The sequence below is a fragment of the Mirounga leonina genome, unplaced genomic scaffold, assembly GCF_011800145.1.
Source record: "Mirounga leonina isolate KUSES-001 unplaced genomic scaffold, KU_Mleo_1.0 Mir_171, whole genome shotgun sequence".
Taxonomy (NCBI): domain Eukaryota; kingdom Metazoa; phylum Chordata; class Mammalia; order Carnivora; family Phocidae; genus Mirounga; species Mirounga leonina.
In genome coordinates this window covers 19,070,103-19,090,633 of record NW_023270436.1, presented here as the reverse complement: position 1 = coordinate 19,090,633, position 20,531 = coordinate 19,070,103, and the positions used below count along the sequence as shown (strand labels likewise).

Below are 20,531 nucleotides of genomic sequence, written 5' to 3'. Positions count from 1 at the left end.
GTAGGTGAAGGCGTGTTGGAGCGTCTGATGGCCTGGCCCAGGGGGGAACCCAGACCACCCAGAGAAACAGCACCTGAGCTGGTCTCCTCTTCCTCAAGGCCCCGTCGGCTCGGCCCAGATGTCACTTGCTCGATGATCTGTCGCAAGTGGTGCTTGAAGGTAGCCGTGTTCAGCTCCTCGTACTCACAGCCCAAGGCCTCAGCTGCGTGGTTTGCCCACTCAAACCGCATGAACTGCTTCCGGCCCACTGCAAGAGGGACACAGCAGAAGTATGGTGGTGAAGTCCTGGGAATGGAGTGGGTGGGCTCCCAAGAGGACCTCAGGGGTCTCACCACTGCCCACCCTCTGGACTACCCCCCCCTCAGCAGGGAGCCGCAACACCCGGCCTGGACAGGGGTCAGGTTTCCCAAGAGACATGCTTATCCTACTTCCTCATAATTTGCATTGTTCACTTTTTCAGAACAATTAAAATGATCACATGGACCCTCTAAATGTGGAATTGTGGAACTGATAGTAAAAGTGTAATCTGTCCACTCACGTATCCACCTACCTATCCATCCACCCATCCACTATCCCCTCCTGCCCACTTACCTATCCATTCAACTACCCACCCAGCCACTCACCCAACCATCTCACCACCCACCCATTTACTCAAAACACACTTGTTGAGCTCCTACTATGTGACAAGAACTGCGCCACTGGGAAATCAATGATGAGCAAGACAGATGAGGTGCCTGTCCTCATGGAGCTTACGATCTATTGAGGTTAGAGTAAGACAATAAACAAGTAAACAAATGGATGAATAAGATAAATTCAGGTGATAATATTATCAAGTTTTTCCCCTTAAGGAGAAAATAAAAATAAGAGATGAGGTCAAGAGAAACTGAGAGCATCCCTGTGGATCCATGGTTGTCAGAGAGGGCTCTATCTGAAGATGTGATATCTGAACTGGGTTATGAAAGGTGAGAAGGAGGTGGCTACCTAAAGAACCAAGGAAGAGCTTTAGAAAACTGTACTAGAGTATCATGCCAACTATGTAAATCATTCTAAAGTGTTGTAAAATAAAATACTAAGGGGCGCCCGGGTGGCTCAGTCGGTTGAACGTCCAACTCTGATCTCAGCTCAGGTCATGATCTCAGGGTTGTGAGATCGAGCCCCACATCAGGCTCCACACTGAGTGTGGAGTCTGCTTAAGATTCTCTCTCTCTCCCTCTGCCCCCCCACCTTGCTCTCTCTCTCTCTTAAATAAATAAGTAAATAACTAAAATAGTAAAAAGGAAATATATCCAAATATTAACAGTCCTAGCTGGATAAGGGGATTTTGTATTTTCTAAATTTTCTGCAGGGGTTGTGTCTTAATTTTGTAATCCAAATAAAAAATTAATGGCCGATTAAAACAAATAATGGTGCTATCCTTAAAGAATCTCCTCCCATTGTTTATCTTCCCATAAATGTGTTTCCTTCTTTGAAATAAAAATCACAACTGCCAACAGATTTCTCAATCCAACAGAAAGAGGTCAGAAGGGCCCAGTTCTTCAAAAAGATATCTTGAAGAAGCAGCCTTGTTTAAGGCAAAATTGGACATTTGGACAAAGACTTTATGTGGAACTCGCTACTCAAGGGAAAGGAGCTCTGGCCCCAGGGTTACTGAGGGTCCACAAATTGCCATGCTTATTGACATCCTCCTCGGTGCCAGCCACTCAGCACTGATCTCACAAGAGAGGTTTCCCATTTTACAGATGATAACACTGAGTCTCGGGGGGGTAACACAGTTAATAAAAAGTGCTGCCACTTGCAAAAATGATGAAGAACGTGATGATGCGGTGATGAAAGCAGTCACCACTCACTGACCCTATTTTATTCAACATGTCACCTTTGTGCAGCTCATAGCTTCTGGAGTCAGAAAGCCTGCATCCGAGTCCCAGGTGTGACAGGTGAAAAAATCAATACATGCATGGTAGCTGTGATTACTTCTTATCATCATCATCATCATCATTATCATGAAATCTTCACAAAGGTCCTAGAAAGCAGTCTTGTCATTCCCATTTTACAGATGAGAAAACTGACTTAAGAGACATCACCAGAAATCAGATGGACACTAAGTACTAGAACTACTATTTCACCAAAATCAACCCATCAAATACCATTTTTAGGACATTTGCCGTATCTTTGTGACCCTAGATCAGACTTTCTTTAAAATGGACTTACCTTTTCCACTTAACTAAATACGTTGTGAAAGGAAATGTTATAGCATTATCTTAAATGAGAACCCAACTGCTGGAGGGAGCCATTGAGAGAATGTGACCGCCCATTGACCTTCAGGCTGGCCCCAGGACAACAGGTGACGCCTCACCCCCTCCCGTGTGAAACGGACATTCTGCCCACGTTTGCCCAGCAGGAGCCATCTTCAAGTACCCAGCCTTGAGTGAGGAAGATGTTGTTGAGACCATCTGGACTGACTATGTGACTCTGTGTAAACTTTTAAGATTGTGGGTGGGTGCGGAAATGTACAGGGCTGGCCAGTGGGGGCAAGGTTCATATGTAAGTTTCCTGGCTTATTACATCTGCCGCCTACCGATGGGGAGTGGTCTGCGGCTTTCTTTGACCTCCCCTTTCCCAGTTTGCAAACCAACACCATTATCACTTGTCACAAACAGAAAGGAGAAATGAATACAATATGAGCACAAAAGTATCTTTAGATTCTAATTAGATACAGTTACCTGGGAGCAGGAGGTCTGCCCTCTCACTTTTTGTGTTTTTTTAAAAGATTTTATTTATTTATTCGACAGAGACAGAGACAGAGAGGGAACACAAGCAGGGGGAGTGGGAGAGGGAGAAGCAGGCTTCCCACTGAGCAAGGAGCCCGATGCGGGGCTCAATCCCAGGACCCTGGGACCATGACCTGAGCCGAAGGCAGACGCTTAACGACTGAGCACCCATGCCATGTTTGCCCTCTCTTTGTCAAAATGCAAGATTAGAGAGTATTAGAGATTTTAAAGCGGCTAGCCCTGAATGAGACTTCTTTCTTCCTGTGTTGGGGGTTGGAAGGGAATTAAATAAGAGATAATGTTCTAGATGGGCGATGTCCTGTCGCTCTCCTGACCTGTCAACCTTCTTCCGCCACTCTCCAAAATATTCCTCCCACCCTCCACCTACAGTGATCTTCTGTACCTCACTGAGCTGGGGAGAAGTCAGCAAGGGAATTGGCAATGGCCCTGAAAAGAGGAGCAGTGAACGGCCTCAACCTGACTCTAAATCCTGCCTGACAAGGGGGATATTTCCCAGTGTGCCCGCTGAGCAGCATCTTGCTGGGGAAATCCAGGGAGCACACAGGGAGCTCTGCCAGGAAAATGCACTTTTTGCTTCCAGTTCCCTGAAGGCTGGCTGGTGCACAAGATCCAACCCCATGGGTTCCTCTATCTTTGTTCAGACATGGGTGGAAGCCAAAGCCTCTTCAATGGGGCCTGAGAAAGGTGGCCCCTGAGGCAGGGACAGGAACATGGACACTGGACCTGACAGAATCTGAGTCCCTTTCCTGCTTGCCGCCATTCCCAGCTCCAGTCTTTGGGCAAGTTGCCCCACCTTTCTGAGCCTCAGTTTCGTCGTCTGTAAAATGGAATCATAAAACCCCAAGCACTTCTTCATACGGCTAAAGGGATGGGGTGATGTGTTTACACTTACATGGAAGATACCCAACAGAGTGCTTGGCCCCGAGAAGGCTTTCAATAACTTTCTAGTCCCTTCTCTACCCATGAAACCCAAGAAGGCACAACTCACCCAACAGGGATTGCTTTGTTCTGGTGGCCACGGGGACTCCTCCTGCAGATCTTTCTATACGTGGCTTCGAGAGAGGATTTGGGGGATGGATGATGAATCGGCACGCTCCAGATGTGGGCCACGCCCCAGGGATTCTGAGCCAACTCCACGGAAAGGCGGACACATGTTGGCTCAGCACCTCCCACCAACCTATTCCAAAGCCAAGGACAAAGCTGTCCTCGGAATGCCGCCAGGGTTGGAGATTCCTGTCCAAGTGATGCTCATGTACTCGATCACTCCCTCCCCCAAGAAGCCATCACTTGATGAACAAGGACAGCCATCAAGCATCGGCACGTGCCATGTGCTGGGCACTGTGCTGGGTGCTTCCTCTGCCTCTTCTCCTTTACTCTCATCAAAAGTCTCTGAGATAATTCAAAGGTGGGGAACAAACCCAGCAAGGCCTAGCTTCTGGTCCAAGGCAGTTCAGGGAGTAGGGGCCAAGCGGGATTCCCAGGCTCCTGTGCGGATCTCAGACCGTGCAGTAGCTGCCTGCTGATCTGTTCCAACACAGTCTGTATGCTCACTGCTCTATCCGGATCAGAGCCGGAGCCAGGAAGTGCTCAATAAACATTTGTCAAGTGGGTGATTAAATGATGAAAGGAATCAAGAAAGGAATGCACGTTTCTCGATAGTGGCCAGCCCTGCCTACTTTCCCTCCCTGCTTTTCAAAAGACCCGGGAGAGAGAATCTCTGTTCTCCTCTCCCCATGGCACCTGCCATCTGAAACTTAGAGATGGCCTTTTCTAACCGGAAAGATCAAATACAAGATGAAACAAAAGTGAGAGAGGCGGAGAGACAGATATGGAAACAGAGAGGATGGAGCTGGCTCGGAGGGCGCTCTTTGTGGGGCGGGTTTGTGGATTTCCCCCTGCCTCTAGTCCCCTCCAAAGGGGATCACACACTCAGTCCAGGTGCTTTCCCACCACCCATCAGGAGACGAGGAGCCTGTGCCCAGAATGATGCCAAAGCTAAACGCAGAGATCAGTTCAGGCTGGTGGATTTGGCTGCCAGCCGTCCTGCTAGTCACTGGTGGGAACCAGGACCCCGTGGCAGGTAGACGCACAGTCTGGCTTCTGCACACATTATGTAGGGATCCTCTCCCTATTCTGCAAGCACTGCACAGGACATGGGATGGGCAGTAGGAAATGCTCCAGGGCAGCCCACCTGTCACCCCTCCTCTGTCTCAGCCACCCAGGATAAAGAAATCAGAATGCAAATGTTTGACAGTATGACAAAGGCGAACTTAATATCACAACATCAGCCAGCAGCACATACTCTACACCCACCCCATGCCAGGCGCTGGGCTGAGCGCTAAACCCTGCTGCTTCATTTAATCCTCCCCGCAGCCCTGTGAAGTCAATAGTAACATCACCCCTTGAGTTATGAGAAAACTGAACCTCAGGCTGACCTTCCAAGGCCATGAAGCTGGTAAGGGGCAGAGGCAGGATTTGAATTCAGGTCTGCTGACCCCAGCGCTCAATATTCTAAGCATGGTGCTGTGCAGAGGGGTCTTTTCTCATAATGAGTATCAATCTCAAATCAGAGAGTAAGGCAAAAACTCCAGTACCCTTAAAATCCCCCTTGAGAATCAATTTCCCTTAGCGTGCAGTACTGTAGCTTATCTTCACAAGTCCAGCACAGCAAGCTTTCCCTCCGGCCGAACAAGGAAATGGGCGGCTTGCCTTTGGGGGCCATGACTTACAAAAAGATACGCACCTGTAACCTCCAGCCTCGCATTTGCTTTGCACGCATCATTGGATTTACATAAATACAACACATGTATGGTAGGAACCACCCACCCTTGAATCTGTTCTCTATTAAAAAAAATCATTTGCAAATGCCAAGTCTGTTCTTATTCTTAGTGACAAATGGTCCATGCATCTCGCCATGGCCTGGAGGACGCACACCCGAGTGCGTGTACACTGAGGGAGGGGACAGTTGTGTGACCTTGGCTGATCTCTCGACTGCCTTGCAAGGTCTGCAGGCTGGGTGTTGTTAAGCCTGATGTTATAGTAGAAGCTACTGAGACACAGAAAGGGATACTGGCCTGCCCTAAGTCACCCAGCACAGAAGTGGGTGACCTAGAACTTGAGTCCAGGTCCCCGACTCCCAGGTCAGTGGCATGGGGTTAGGGGCGGTTCTGGTACTGCCACATATCCCACTTTAGATCTAGCTGGAGCATACACATGGGCTATATGTAGGTCAAGTCAAAAAGGAAACAGGGACAGACTTCAGATGGCAACATGGGGGTTGGGGGGAGGGCCTGCCGCAGAGCTGTGACAGATCCGCCATACCCCTGGGGCTTACTGCGCTCCCTTCTGACAAGGGCGTTCTCTCTTAATGGCACTTGCTCATGCAAGGGGAGGCTGGAAGGGCCATGGAATTAAAATCCTCAGCCCTCAACCAATGACTGCGGGTGACACCCTTTGAGTGGGATGACTCTGGGTGCGAGCTCTATGCTGCCCCCCAGAGGTCTCTGGCGGGATTGAGCCCCAGTTGCCCACAGTGGAGGCTCACACCCTCCGTGGCAGCCTTCCTTCCCCACTTCCTGCCAGTACTTCCTGGGATCACCTCCCACGGGAACCGTCTTGGCCTTGAACGCTTGCGTCAGCAGCTGGACCCATGTCAGGTGCTAAGACTCAGAGAGGGCTTGAGAGGCTGATCCCACTTAACCAAGTTTGGTTTGGATTTCCCTTCAATTACTGAGGCCAAAGGAAGGTTCTCTGAAAGGGACCCAAGGCTTGATAGGCTGTTATTTCTTTGTGTCTGTCTGTTCCTCTGAAGCCATTTGCACACCCGGGGTGAGGCCTGGCTCCAGCCAGTGTACCATCAAGGACAGGGCTGAGTCAGAAACTCTCCATGTGGCAGAGTGGTACAGAACAGGGCAGAGCGGCCACACAGCTGGGGCTCAGTTCCCCGAAGGGGCTCCTCACAGCCGTCGTTCCATGGAATGTTCATCAGTGCCAGTGGGCAGAGAAGAATCCTGTGTCGTATCAAGTTGGTTATTGCTTGGTGAAAGAAGTTTCTTAACTGCGGGACTTCTCAGAGCCTTTAAAGTATATCTGATGAATCTCCAAGAAGGGGACATTCTGTTCAGACTAATTTGACCTCAGAATGCTTTCAGGAGCACCTTGCAGGTCTAATGTCCCCATGAGACATTACTTTAGGAAACACTGGTTTAGTAGGAAGAGCCCTCAATTAACCAGGTGACCCTGGACAAATTGCCTTACCTGAGTCTCTTACCCAGGGTCACTCTGCTGGTAAGAGGCAGGCTGGGATTTGAACAGAGAGGATGCACAAAGGAGCAAATGAGAGACAGAAGAAAGGAAGGAGGAAAAGGATGTATTGGGACCAGTTTCCGAGGTGCTCAAATCCACCTGCAAAGGCAGGTTTTTCCCTTTATGTTCAGTACCAAAAAAAAAAACCAAGAGAGAGAGAAAAAATAATAACACGACTGCTTTCCCACGTGCACCATGAGTTCAATTGCTATCAATTACTGTGGCCTCCCGCATTTATTAATAACCAAGTTATTTCTCCTTTCAACAACTTCCAACAATAGCTGTTGCTGAATTACTGAGCATTATGTGACTTATTTATAACGCTGGTGCATCTGGGTCACATTTCCTCACACAGAGGTTTCCAGTTCGAATGCCTGTAAAGAAGGAGGCCACCTGCAGGGAAGAGATAAGCCTAAAAGTCTATAGACGCTAGAAGAAAAAGCAGTAGTGCTCGGCAGACAGACTGCCTGGGTTCGAATCCCACCTCTCCCGCCTAAAGCCCCGTGATGTCAGGGAGGTCCTGCCGCCTCCTAGAGCCTCCACTTCCTCTTCTGTAAAATGGGAATCTACCCCCATGAACTTCTTGGGAAGCCTCAGTGAGGTTACACTTGCAGGTCGCTTAGTAAGGGGTCTGTTCAAGAGCTGTCCGCTCCTAAGATGACAATCACACTGAGATTTCTGCCCTTAAAAGGGGACAAATGGGTCACCAAGAGAAACTCTGGGAGCCAACTCAATGCACATAGCTGCAGCTCCCCACCCAGGGTGCCCGGCAAAGTCCTAATGTTGGGACCATGGAAAATGCAACCCTCTTACAAGCTGGAACTTCAAAGCCCTTCCTGCCTTTTTTTTTTTTTTTTAAGATTTTTATTTATTTATTTGGGAGAGCGAGAGTGCGTGGGAGCATGAGCAGGGGGAGGGGCAGGGGGAGAAGCAGACTCTCCACTGAGCAGGGAGCCCAATGTGGGGCTCGATCCCAGGATCCTGAGATCAAGACCTGAGCCAAAGGCGGACGCTTAACCCACTGAGCCACCCAGGCACCCTTGCCCTTCCTGCTTCTTACGGCTGTTCCTGCATGTCCCTGCTGTCCCCCTGTCCTCCCCACCTGGACCTATCGTTCCACCATCTGGCTTTGGAGAAAGTTGCCATCTGCCCCAGGACCTTTGCCTGTCTGCCCAACCAGTGCTCCCTGCAAGGCCTGGCCAATAAGCCATCTATAACCCAACTGGAATCACTCATCACCCAACTGGAATCACTGTTCACACACTAATGGCTGAAAGACAAGGCACAGACCACTCCCAGTGCTCTGGGGAGTACGAGCAGGTGTTTTGGAAAAAGAAGTCTCACCAGACAAATCACTTGGGGCAGCATCAGATTAAACCAAGGAAAATGCAGCTGCATTCCCACAGGACTTCTCAGAACCTAGAGTATGCCGATGGGCACCGGGAATTTACAAGAGAAGAGGGCATGGGGAGGAGTCTCCAGAGCTATTATGATCAAGAGGGAAAAAGCAGATATGGCATCTCTGGGGTGGTGGGAACTATGGAAAGAAGCGGAGGCTGGACATCCAAAGACAGATTCAGCCTGGCTGTGAGATCTTGAGTAGGAGATGTCCTCTCTCTGAGCACATCTCCTACTCAAGTAGGAGTTTTGTATCTGTGAAATGGGTGGCTCCGCTCCCAGAGGGCTGTTTGAAGGATGAAATGAGACACTGGATGTGAAGCTGGCTGAGAATGTCCCCAGAGCCGGTGATCTGAGCTAAGGCGCAGGGCAGGTGGAAGGCATGACTGGTCACCCTAGGAGGAACACTAGGAGCGAAGGCTCGGGGGCGGGGCCAGCAGCAGGTGCCTGAGCCATTTGCCTGAACCACACAGCTAGTGAGGCAGACGTCGGGACCAAAGCAGCCCTGGCTGGCCCCCAGTCAAACGCTGTTTCTACAGTCAAGTGTCCCTCCGCAAGACAAGAAGAACGGGTCGTTCAACCTATCACACTGTCCCCTCTGGGGCTGCTTCCTGGGGCCCAAGGAGAGCCCAACAACAGCGGGGGCTTCCCGAGGGCTCACCGCGTGCCCGGCCCCGTGCTGAGTAAGCACGTGATCTCATCAACGCACCAACCGCGTGAAGAGGTCTCCTTACGATTTGCATTTACTGATGACGCCACGGACTACTAGACGTCACGTGGCCTAAAGAATAGGAAGGAAGGTTTCAAGGATGGAAGTCCTCAGACCAAAATTGGGCTCCTCCCCTTCCCAAATCCACGACCTTAGATAACTTACTTTACTTCTCTGAGCCTCCACTGACTCATCCATAAAATGGGTATAACCTACCATCTAGGGCTATGAAGATTTAATGGAATAACCTGCACGTAAATCAGGCCTGGCAGAGAGTGGATTCTCAGTAAATAGTGATAGTGAACAAGTCCATCGTGGTGGTCATGGTTGTTATCCTCCGTATTGTTGCACGCTGTCTCGGAATGGCGAGTCGGGGCATGCGCAATGGAGTCATCGTGCTCTTTCCCCCCCCCCCGCCCCCCACCTCCTCCCACCCCTGCCCTCCGCCTTCCCCAATAACAGGTTATTAGGGTCTCTGGTGATCAAAGCTTAAAGAGAGCCCAGAGAGCATCTGGTCTACCCCCGTGAAGCAAGTCCTTCCCCTCTCTGAGCCTCAGTTTCTGTATCTGTAAAATGCGGTCATAGCACTCACTCCGTGGAATTGTTGGGATGGCCAAAGCTCTTAGAGTAGTGCCCCGCACATAGTACGCAGGGGATAAATATCAGCTGCTGTTATTGTTTACGGGAAACAGAGGCTAAGAAGGGGGGGAGAGGCCTTGGCAAGGCCACCCAGCAAGCAAGTGGCTCAGCCTCTGCGAAACCTGGTTGCCCAGGCGTTCCAGCCTCCCTACTCCAGCCTCCCAAGGCGTGGGGCCCCCGGCGAGCGGCGCCTTCTAGCCCCGGCCACTTCAGGGTTTTGCCGGGCTTTTTAAAAACTATAATTGTTTACATCCCCAAGCAGCCATTTCAGCTTAATGAATGAATTCAATATGCTCAGAAAACGCAGAATAAATCCTCGCCTGTGGCCCAGAATAGGCCCGGCTGTACCAGCTGTCGGGCAGGGAGCCAAGCCACCAGCTGGGGCAGGGCTGAGATGCGGGGTCTGTGTCTGCACAAAGGCAGGTGGGTGGGACGGGGCCCAGGAGGGGACAGGCCTGGGGGATGCTGGGTCCAAGGACAGATCAGTGCAAACCCTAGATTGTAGAGCCCAGTCGCCTCTTAATCAGAGCCCTGTGTCAACCCAGCATCGCCCCTTAGGTTGGTACCTTGTGGGGAGAACACAGAGGCCCCAGGCTTTGCTCGAGCCACTGCGCCTTCGCTGGGTGAGGCTCCTCTGCCTGGAGCACCCTCCCTACTTTCTTCTCAGTTTTGGAGATTCAGCTCAAGGGTCCCCTAGGATGGTAGGACCCCTTGGGTGGGGCTGACCACTTTGAACTTAGTGTCCCCTGCCTACAGTGTTCTCTGGGCATCTTCCGTGCACTTGTCTGGGTCGGTCTCCCTTGATCAGACTGAAATTTTGTCTGGGAAAGTGAGGGTGGTGTCCCAGGGCAGCCAGGGCATAGAGGAGAAGACAGGAAAGGAGGAGGGGAGAAGGAGGAGGAGGACAGAGGGAGAAGGAGGGGCCGAGCAAAATGAACTCAGAAATGGCCCAGGAGCCCAGAGACTCGGATTCTAGTCCCACCTTTCCCACGGCCTCACTGTGTGACCCTGAACAAGGCCCTTCCCCTCTCTGATCCTCCGTCCCTGCCCAAAGAGGGGCTCAGGCCTGGCATGATCGTAGCCCCTTCTAGGCAGGTAGCTACCCCCCCAACCCCTTGCAGGGTGTTCACAGAGCCAGGCAGGTGGGATGCCCTCCCTGGCTTCAGCTGGGGCAGATCCGGCTATGAGAGGCCAAGCTTGCCATCTGAGGCTCTCTGCAGGGAGAAACCATATAGGCCCGGACTGCAGTTGTCCTGCTCCTCCTGACTCAGTGACGTGATGGCCCTTCGCCCAGAGCCTTAAGAAATGAACAGCCCTGGTCCCAGCCACCTGGGGCCCAAACGCCAACCCAAATCCCTGTCGGGGAAAATATAGAGGGGGCGCCTGGACGCTGAGCTCTGAACACCTTGTTACAAGTGTGCGGCTTGTCTTCTTGGGGGCAGGAGGGAGTGGGGGCTGTGGACCAGGCAGGGAGAAGCTGCTGTCGGGGGAGGGGAGTGGGGCAGGGAGCTGGCACTGCAGATGGGGGCCTGGCCTGGCTGCCCTGAGCCCGGCGTGCTTCACCTACGGAAACAGAAGTGAGCGCAGACGAGCACAGAGAGGACTGGAGTGGTGGACAGAGGAAGTGTCCCCAGAGTGGAGGCAGTAGGTCCATTTTGAAACACCAAGCCTCCCTCTGCCCTCCGGGGACACAGGGATCAGCAGACAGAAGGTCCAGCTTCATGCCACTTAGAGCTGTATGATCCTGAGCTAGTGACTTCACCTCTCGGAGCCTTGACTTACCACCTGCAAATGGAAATGAAAACAGAAGTGCCTACGCCACAGACTCGAGAGGGTTCGATGAGCCGACCCGGGTAATGCCCAGGGGATGCTAACCGGGCCATTCGTGTTCAAATGTCAAGCCCTGAACACACCCTTCCATCCGGCAGTTCCATGTCCAGGAGACCAGCCCTCCAAAATGCTCGCTCCCAGGCACCAGCTCTGCCTACAAGCATGTCTAGAACACCAACATGCAGAAAGCAACCTGAACAACCCACAGGAGAGTGGCTACACATATGGAGCGCCTCCCTCCCCCCAATAACGGGCAGGTCCCTGCAGTCAACAAAGAGAGTTCAGGACATCCTGATGACCCAGTTGCTGGTCCCCGCCACTGCGGACCGTGCCGTGGCTGTAGGAGGCTCACGGGACTGTGTGTTCCTGCCCTAACCTCCTGTGAGTCTATCATGACCTCAAATCGAAAAGTTTAAGAGAGGGGCGCCTGGGTGGCTCAGTTGGTTAAGCGACTGCCTTCGGCTCAGGTCATGATCCTGGAGTCCCTGGATCGAGTCCCGCATCGGGCTCCCTGCTCGGCGGGGAGTCTGCTTCTCCCTTTGACCCTCCCCCCTCTCATGTGCTTGCTCTCTCTCATTCTCTCTCTCTCAAATAAATAAATAAAAAAAATCTTTAAAAAAAAAAAAGAAAGTTTAAGAGAGAAAACAACAACAACAACAGCAAATCTCAGCCTTCGAGGGCAGCGAACTGTCGTGTAGGATGCCATCACAGTAGAACATGATGGTACACATTTGTCACAACCCATAGAAGGCACAACAGCATGAGTGAGCCCAGCTGGAAACCCTGGACTTGGGTTAATAACAGCGTGTCCGTCTAGACACATCCATTGTGATTAACGTCCCCTTTACACCATTACCAGTGATCACCTTGGGGGGCAGAGGGACCTTTGTTCCTCTCTATTCTTCTGCGTGGTTTCCATTTCTCAAAGGAAGACAGCTTCACGGTATGATGTGTGTGGTCGTTTATGAACCCAAACTAGTAAAGCACTTCACATAGTGCTTGAATATACGGTCCCAGCTTTGGGTTGATGGGATTCCCTTTTACGACTCCCACCGGCCTTCTGCACGCAGGGTCTTGCCCTAGCGTCGGGGAGCATCTGGCCCCCTCCTCTGATCTTTGGATGGGCTGCCCTGGCTGCTGGAAGTCAAGGCTTCCCAGCAGAAGGTGGGGGGCTGGGCCTCCATCATTACGACTATTGTCTCTCTTTCCTGTGTCCCCCCTTCACCGGGGCTCCCCGAGTTATGACCCCATCCGTTCTGGTACTGGCATCTTTATTACAGTGGGCTATCATCACCCTATTATGAGGCCCCTCCTCGGGTTGTATACGGGCCTGACGGTGTCATATATTAGGCAGAGGGGTCAGCAGCAAGTAGACTGGCAAATTTAGTGAAAGAATAATAAATTAAACCTCCCATTGGCCTTCAGAGGAAAAGGAGAGCAAGGCAATGGGGCCATCCAGGCAGCCATCACTCATCCTGTGGCTATTTTGGATTCTGAACATGATTGTCGCTTTTGTGAAGTAATGAGGGATGGCAGGCAGAGTGACAGTCTCGGGCTTTCTAGGGAGAGTGCACATCATCTCTTACCGCGGCAGGACCACAGCGATCCTGAAAGAAGAGCCCACGTCAGCCTTGCAAACTCTAGCTTTGCTGGGGAACCCGGCATCCCCCACCAGAAGTGGACAGACTTTCCATTAATAATCATACTAGCATTAATAACCACGATGATGGAGCTTCACAGATTCAGATTAAGTGACGTGAGCCTCACAAGAACCCTGGGACGTAAGCCCTATTATTATTCCGAATTTACAGATGAGGACACTGAGTCTCAGAGGTCAAGGGAGTGGCCGAGATCCGCAGGAAAACAGGGATTGAACATGGATCAGCCTGGTCCCAGAGCCCACGCCTTTAGCCTCAATTCTGAGCTCTCCAACCTTGATTCTGCTTAACGGGGTAACCTTCCAGATGGAGGGACAGGGAGTGGAGGTTGGACAGAGATACAGATAGAAATTAGATGGAGCTGAGAAGGAGCTCGTAGGGGAGAGGCGGATGTAACAAAAATAGGGAGCAGAGGGTGCCTGGGTGGCTCAGTCATAGGGAGCAGAACTGTCTTCTTGCCCCCTCAGCAGGGAGCTAGGAAGCCTTGGCTGTGGGATTCTATAAGCTCTGTGGTATCCTAACTTCCAACAGCCAGAACTTACCATGTGCTCGGCTCTGGGCTCAGCCCCTGACATACAGCATCTCTGTCCATCTGTATGGTGGACCTGTGAGGTCACTGCTCTTTTCAGTCCCATTGTACAGGCCAGAAAACTGAGCCTCAGAAAGCTAGTGACTTGCTCAAAGCCACTGTGGCAAAACAAGGCCATACCCGTCTCTCTCTGTCTAGAACGTCTACCCGTTCTAGAACCTTGTTGCTGCCCCCCTCCAAGGGTGGAGTCTGGTTCCCCTGGCCCTTGAAGTTGCCGAAGGCTTATCACCCATAGAACATGGCAGAGGGATGCTGCATGATATCTGAGGCCAGCTCCGAAAAGGGGATGCAGCTTCCAGGGTGCTCACTGGGAACTTGCACTTGAAGTTGCCATGCCAAGAGGAAGCCCAAACGAGCCCATGTGGGGAGACCAGAGACCACACAGGAGAGGGATGCCCAGCCAGTCCCCGCCTCCTCCAGCCCCTGTTCTTTCCGGGCCGGCCACCATGAGACTGCAACCACGGGACAGACCTCCAGTCAGAGCTGCCAGCTGAGCCCTTCCAAACTGCAGACCCACCGAAGCCTCTGGAGATAATGAAATGATTGTGTGTAAGGCATGGGGGCTTGGGGCTGATTTGTTACGCAGCACGGTACCCGGGCCAGTCCCCCAAGCTAACAAGGGATGGAGTCCCCACTTAGATGAGAGCCCAGGTCTGCGTCATTCCTGGCTGCTCTGAGCACTGGCCTGCACTGTCCTTGGCCCTCAGGACCTTCTGTTAAGCTGTGGAGAGAGCACCGGACTGTGAGTCCAGACCTGGATTCTGGTTCAGAACCTGCCCTTCATTAGCACAGATGGCTCACTGTGAGCCCTTGGCGAGGAGCATCTCCTCTTAAAGGCTTATGTTTTTCACCCACCAAAGGGGCTCTCACCTACCACCCAGCCCACCTCACAGGCCTGCTTTAATGCCAACGGAGACCGCCGAGCAACACAAGTACTTGGCACAGAGAAGCAAGTCATAGCTGGCTGAACGTCTCCCATATGCCACATCTTACACGTGCAGTCTCTGACTATCGAATGCCTGTAGAAGGTAGGTGGATTTATTACCATTTTACGGACAACAGAAACTGAGGCCAGAGAGGGGAAATCACTGCACAAGTTAAATCCCACAGCCAGGAGGTGGAGAGGCCTGGATTCAAAGCCGGGTTCCCTGCTCTTCCCTTGTGCCTCACTTTGTCCTTATCAAGTGAGCTCCAGAGAGCCTCCATTTGCTGCCATACGAAACACACGGGCACTGGCTAATTGTTCCATGGGCCACTTTTTGCCAAAGGAAAAAACACAAGGTGGGATGAATGGTTTCCTGATGGCTCCCAAGGGATGGCCCAGGCCATGAGCCTTGGTTAACAGCAAACCAACCGTGATGTCGAATCACCCAGGGTTTTCTGCCTGCCAAGTGGAGGCAGCCCCAGAACGTCCTCCCACTGCCTTCCCAAAGGACCATTCGGGGACAGCAAGCAGAGAGACAGAAGGGGGGTGGAGATGCAGTGCAGAGTGGGGGAGCTCCCCTCTGCCACCAGAAAAACACATTTCCTAAGACCCAACAGCCAGCTGGGGTTGACTTCTTCAAACAAGTCACTTTATAATGAACCGACCAAGCCAGCAGCCACCTTACCTGTCTGCGGGAGGTGGCCCAGAGTCAGGGCATATTAGCATCACAACCTTCAGGGAGCCTCCAGACAGCTCTAGGACATCCTTTCTCCCTCCTTCCCTCCCCCTCCCTCATCCGAGGCTCAGGCAGGTTCCATAACTTGGCCAAGGTCACACCCCGCTGATAAAAGGCCAAGCTGAAATCTGAACCAGGACTGGCTGACAGCAAAACTCCCGTGTCCTTTCCCCTCCACATCCTGAGGGACGGCAAGCCTCTGACTTCCAGGCTGCCCAGGGCACAGCTGGTGACAGGGTGGTCCCCCACCCCACAGGCAGCCAGCCTCCCAGGATAAAGGGCGCCATGTCACAGGGGCCAACGCGATTGAGAAGGGGGTGGGGGAGAGGCATGGTGGGAGAGCTCTGCAGGAACACAGGGGCCTGAGGGGGCCTGAGGGGGCTTCAGGAAGAACAGGATATGACCCCCCCCAAAGGAGGAAGCTCAGAGTAGTCTCAAGGAGTGATGCTGGGGCTGTGTATGATGTAGGTGCCGGAGGCTCAAACAAAGCAGAGGCCATAAGTACGGTGGGACCCCATGGTGATCTGAGGGCGGGGGCCGCATCAGCCTGGGACCATCCACAAGGGCTCAGTGGTCTTCCATGGGGCCACCAGGTCTGGGGCTGCGGCATGGGCTTGGTACCTGGGATAAATACACATTTGGTCTTTGTCCCCAGTCCCTGGCACACAACTCCTAAAACCCTTGGCATCTCTGAAGTGAGGAGGGCTTTTTTTGCACACTAATGAATGGCTGGGGTCTCAGCCATTCCTCAATAGCTTCAGGACAGGGGCTGGTCGCTGATTAGAAATTTAGAACTTTCAGAGGCACCTGGGTGGCTCAGTTGGTTAAGCGACTGCCTTCGGCTCAGGTCATGATCCTGGAGTCCCGGGATCGAGTCCCGCATCGGGCTACCTGCTCAGCAGGGAGTCTGCTTCTCCCTCTCCCGCTCCCCCTTCTTGTGCTCTCTCTCTCTCTCTCTCTCACTCTCTCTCTCAAATAAATAAATAAAATCTTAAAAAAAAAGAAAAGAAATTTAGAACTTTCAGCCTCGCCCCCTGACATCTGAGGAGGGGAAAGGGGCTGGGGGCTGAGTAATCAATCACCAATGGCCAAGGACTTTATCAATCATGCCTAAATAATAAAACCACTGTAAAAATCCCAAACTACAGAATTCTGAGAGCTTCCGGGTTGGTAAACACATTGAGGAGCTGGGGGTGGGGGTGGGGGTCGTACCAGAGAGGGCAAGGAACCCCTCCTCCATGCCTTGCCCTACACATCTCTTGCATTTGGCTGTTTCTGGGTTGTATCCTTTATAATAAATGGATAAAGGTAAGTAAAGTGCCTTCCTGGGTTCTGTGAGCTTTTCTGGCAAATCATCAAACCTGAGGGGGTGGCGGGAAGCCCCCAGCTTTATAGGTGGTCGGTCAGAAGTACAGGTGGCCCAAATGTGTGGTCCAGGGGTCTGAAGTCGGGAAGGCCTGTGGGACTGAGCCCTTAACCTGTGAGGTCTGCACGGACTCCAGCGTCTGCATTGAATTGAATTGAATTGTGGGACACCCAGGTGGTGTCTGGAGAATCAGAGAATTGTTTGGCCTAAGGAAAGCCCCCCACATTTGGCTTCAGAGGCAATTCAGAGAGCCCAGCTGAGAAAGTGACCCCACCAGCCCTCTGGGAGCCTGTGAGGACAGAGGCAGCAATGCATGAGGCAAGAGGCAAGATGTGTAGTCCCCCAAGTTTGGGCTCAGAGCTTGGGCAGACCTGGGTCCAAATCCCACCTCTGACTTTAGCTGTGTGCCCTGGGGGATAGGGACGAAGCTCCGGCCAACGTCATCTGTTAGATGGGCATCATAATAGACCTCACCCCTCCCAGGCTGTTCTAAGGTTGCAGTGACCACGTCTAGAAGCTCTCAGCCCAGGGTCCAGAAAAACAAATCCGTTCCGCATTAGGAGACGACCCTCACGGCCTGTTGCAAAGGCGAGGACAGCGGAGGGATATTTGCAGGGAGCCTGACCTGCCGAGTACTCTGGCACGTACTCGCTGTGCAATGTCAGGTAAAATACACACTTTCTCTGAGTCTCTGTTCTTTAATCCAACAGAGGGAGATGCATGGCAGCGAACACTTCTGAGCCCACACTTGACCAGCCAAGTCCTGTACCCCGTACTTTTGGGCACTGACTCAGTTAATCCTCACAATGACCCTGCAAGCCGGGGCCTCTATTGGATCCATTTTATAGAGTGGAAAACTGAGGTTTGGGGAGCCCAAGCCAAAGCTTGCACCCAGCAGGCTGGCTCCGGACTCCTGCCCGTAGCGCTGTTGGTCCTCACCAGATTACCGCATGAATTGAATCCGATCAAGAGGCACGATCAAAGTACAAGTGATTTTGAAACGGTCAAATACTAAACGGATAATTCGTGGTGGCTGTTGTCGTTGCCCTAACATTCCAGAAACCCTGAGTCCGGTTATGAGCCCCAAAATCTCCCACAGGGACTGATACTGGTTTTTAAAAAATAAGATCAGGGCTCTCAAAATAAGGAAGCCAGGCGCGCTGAGAGGAGAACATCATTTTAATGAGAGAAAAAAAAAAAAACCCTGATTAATGGAAATGATTCTTAATATATTTCAAAATGATCTGTTATGACACAAAGCAAAGACATTTATATATGACTTTGAAATTCTTAATAGCTGATTTTAGAGCAACCTATTATGAAATCTTCCAGAGCAGAATATATAGTAAGTAAATCATCGGGCAGGCCTCCCAGGCAGACTGAGAACAGCTCCTCTTAAAATAATTTATAAGGTGGGATGGGGGGGAGGCTGGGAGAAATTATTACCATAATCATGTATTAATAAAATATTTATAAATGTGACTTTCCCTTTTAGCGTTACAGGCAGCTCCAGATATGGGGCAGGTCCCCGAGCCCACATCAGAGGGGGGCCTCCCACATGCCCTGTAGGAGGAGAAACCCCATGTACCGAACTCCTCTGGTGACCGGTCGGTGGGCCAGGGGACTCTGCGAGCCTGTTTTGTGGCATTGGAGGTAGAGAGGGTTGAAGTTGACGGTGGAAATCGGGAGGGAGATCCCACGCATCTGCAGACCTTGCAGAGTGTCTGCGGGGGGCGGGGGGGGCAATCCTGTGTCAGCTCAGTGCAGCTGAGAGGCAACCAGCTGGGCCACCTGAGGAGAGTCATCTGTGCTGGGATGGACAACAAAATCCTAGACTCGCCTTCTAGTGAAGGATTGCCTCGAGCTAGCCTCTTCTGATGACCGATCCACCATCCCTTGCCTTGGCCATCCCAGACCTGCCACGCCATGCATGTCCCTGGTCTGGCACTGTGGGTACCTGTCTGTGTGTCCCTGCCGTCTCTGGCTGCAGGCACATGCTCAGCTCAAGCTCGGGACAGGCTGGAAGTGCGGGCGTTAATGCCTCCCAGGAGCAACCTTTGACCAGGGAGAAGGAGGAGGCGGTGGATAAATACCCCGGCTCCCTTGTCTCCTGGGTAATACAATTGGGAGCCATGTTCCTCAGAATCGCCCAGAGGTCCCCAGTGGAACTGGGCTTCCAGTTGCCCAGAAGTGATGTGCTCATTAAAGTATCACCTGCCTTCCCTTCCCTATCTCCCTCCCCTACTGCTGATCCCCTCCCAGAAGGATACATGTACCCAAATCTTTGTCTCAGGGTCTGCTTTAGGGGACCCAGTCCAGTTTAGCTTCCTCACCCATATTCCATTTGATCCTCCCATCAATCCCATTCTCTGCCCATTGAAAGAGGAGATCACGGAAGCTCAGACGAGTCTGGTGTTCAATCCTGGTTAATTGCACCAAGAGCCTCAGCTTTCCATTCTGTAAAACAGGCTTGCTTCCTTCAACTCATCCCCAGCCCATGGATGTCCCAACTCTGAACCTTCATGGCTTTCCTGCTCTGACCTCTGCAATCCCACCCTCGACCCAGCCAGCTCACAAAGCTGGCTGATGGTCCTAAGTAGGAAGCCTCATGTCTCCTTATGAGATGATAAATTCACAAGAAGGGGCCCAATTTTCACAGCCCCTCATATCCCTCCCTCTTCCAGGTCTGGGCACAAAGTAGATGTTGGCTTATCTCAGGGATGGGGATGTGTTATGGGCTGAATTATGTCTTCCCCAAATCCGTATGTTAAAGTGCTAACTCCCAGGACTTCAAATTGTGACTGTATTTGTTTATCAAGGCTTTAACATGATAATTAAGGTAAAATGAGGTCCTGGGGGTGGGCCCTAATCCAATGTGATTGGTGTCCTAATCAGAAGAGGAGATCAGGACGCAGACACACACATGAGTGAGGACACGGGGGGAAGGCAAGCCTCTGCAAGCCCAGGACAGAGGCCTCAGGCAAAACCAACCCTGCCGGCACCTTGACCTTGAACTTTCAGCCTCCAGAACTGTCAGAAAACAAATTCACTAGATTAAGAACCTTGAATTTGGCTCAACAGCAGAATGTCACATCTGATAAAACTGTGACCAGAGGCAGAGTTGACTTGCTTAAGGTCACACATCAAGTTGGGGGCAGGGACAGATTCCTAACATCCTCACTCTGGCATGGCCGGGTCTAAGGGGGATGGAGGAGTTTTTTCAGAGCAAATCAAACATTTAGGCACTTCGGAGGCACGAAGCCCCCCAGTTGCTGTGATCTTGCATGGGTTGGTGCAGGATTGGGCTGGGCGAGCTTCTTCTGTAAAGGGCTATATAATAGTAATTATTTGAGGCTTTGCAGGCCACACCATCTTTGTCTCAACTCCTCAACTCAGCCATTGTGGCAGGAATGTAGCCAGAGACATGTAAATGAGGGGCATGACCATGTTCCAATAAAATTTTAATTATGGATACTATAATTTGAATACCATAGAATTTTCACACACCCCCAAATTTTACAGATAGGTAGGTAGATGATGATAGATAGATAGATAGATAGATAGATAGATAGATAGATAGATAGATA

The 20,531-nt window shown here is 51.7% G+C and overlaps 1 protein-coding gene across 2 annotated transcripts in view; it reads right to left on the bottom strand.

The window, feature by feature from the left end:
* Positions 1-20,531, bottom strand: part of MYO18B (myosin XVIIIB) — a 246,725-nt gene that overhangs the window by 178,500 nt on the left and 47,694 nt on the right. For both annotated transcript variants that reach the window (XM_035017247.1, XM_035017246.1), the window contains exon 13: positions 74-247. In XM_035017247.1, the coding sequence (XP_034873138.1) occupies positions 74-247 (174 nt within the window). The remainder of the gene's footprint in view (positions 1-73; positions 248-20,531) is intronic.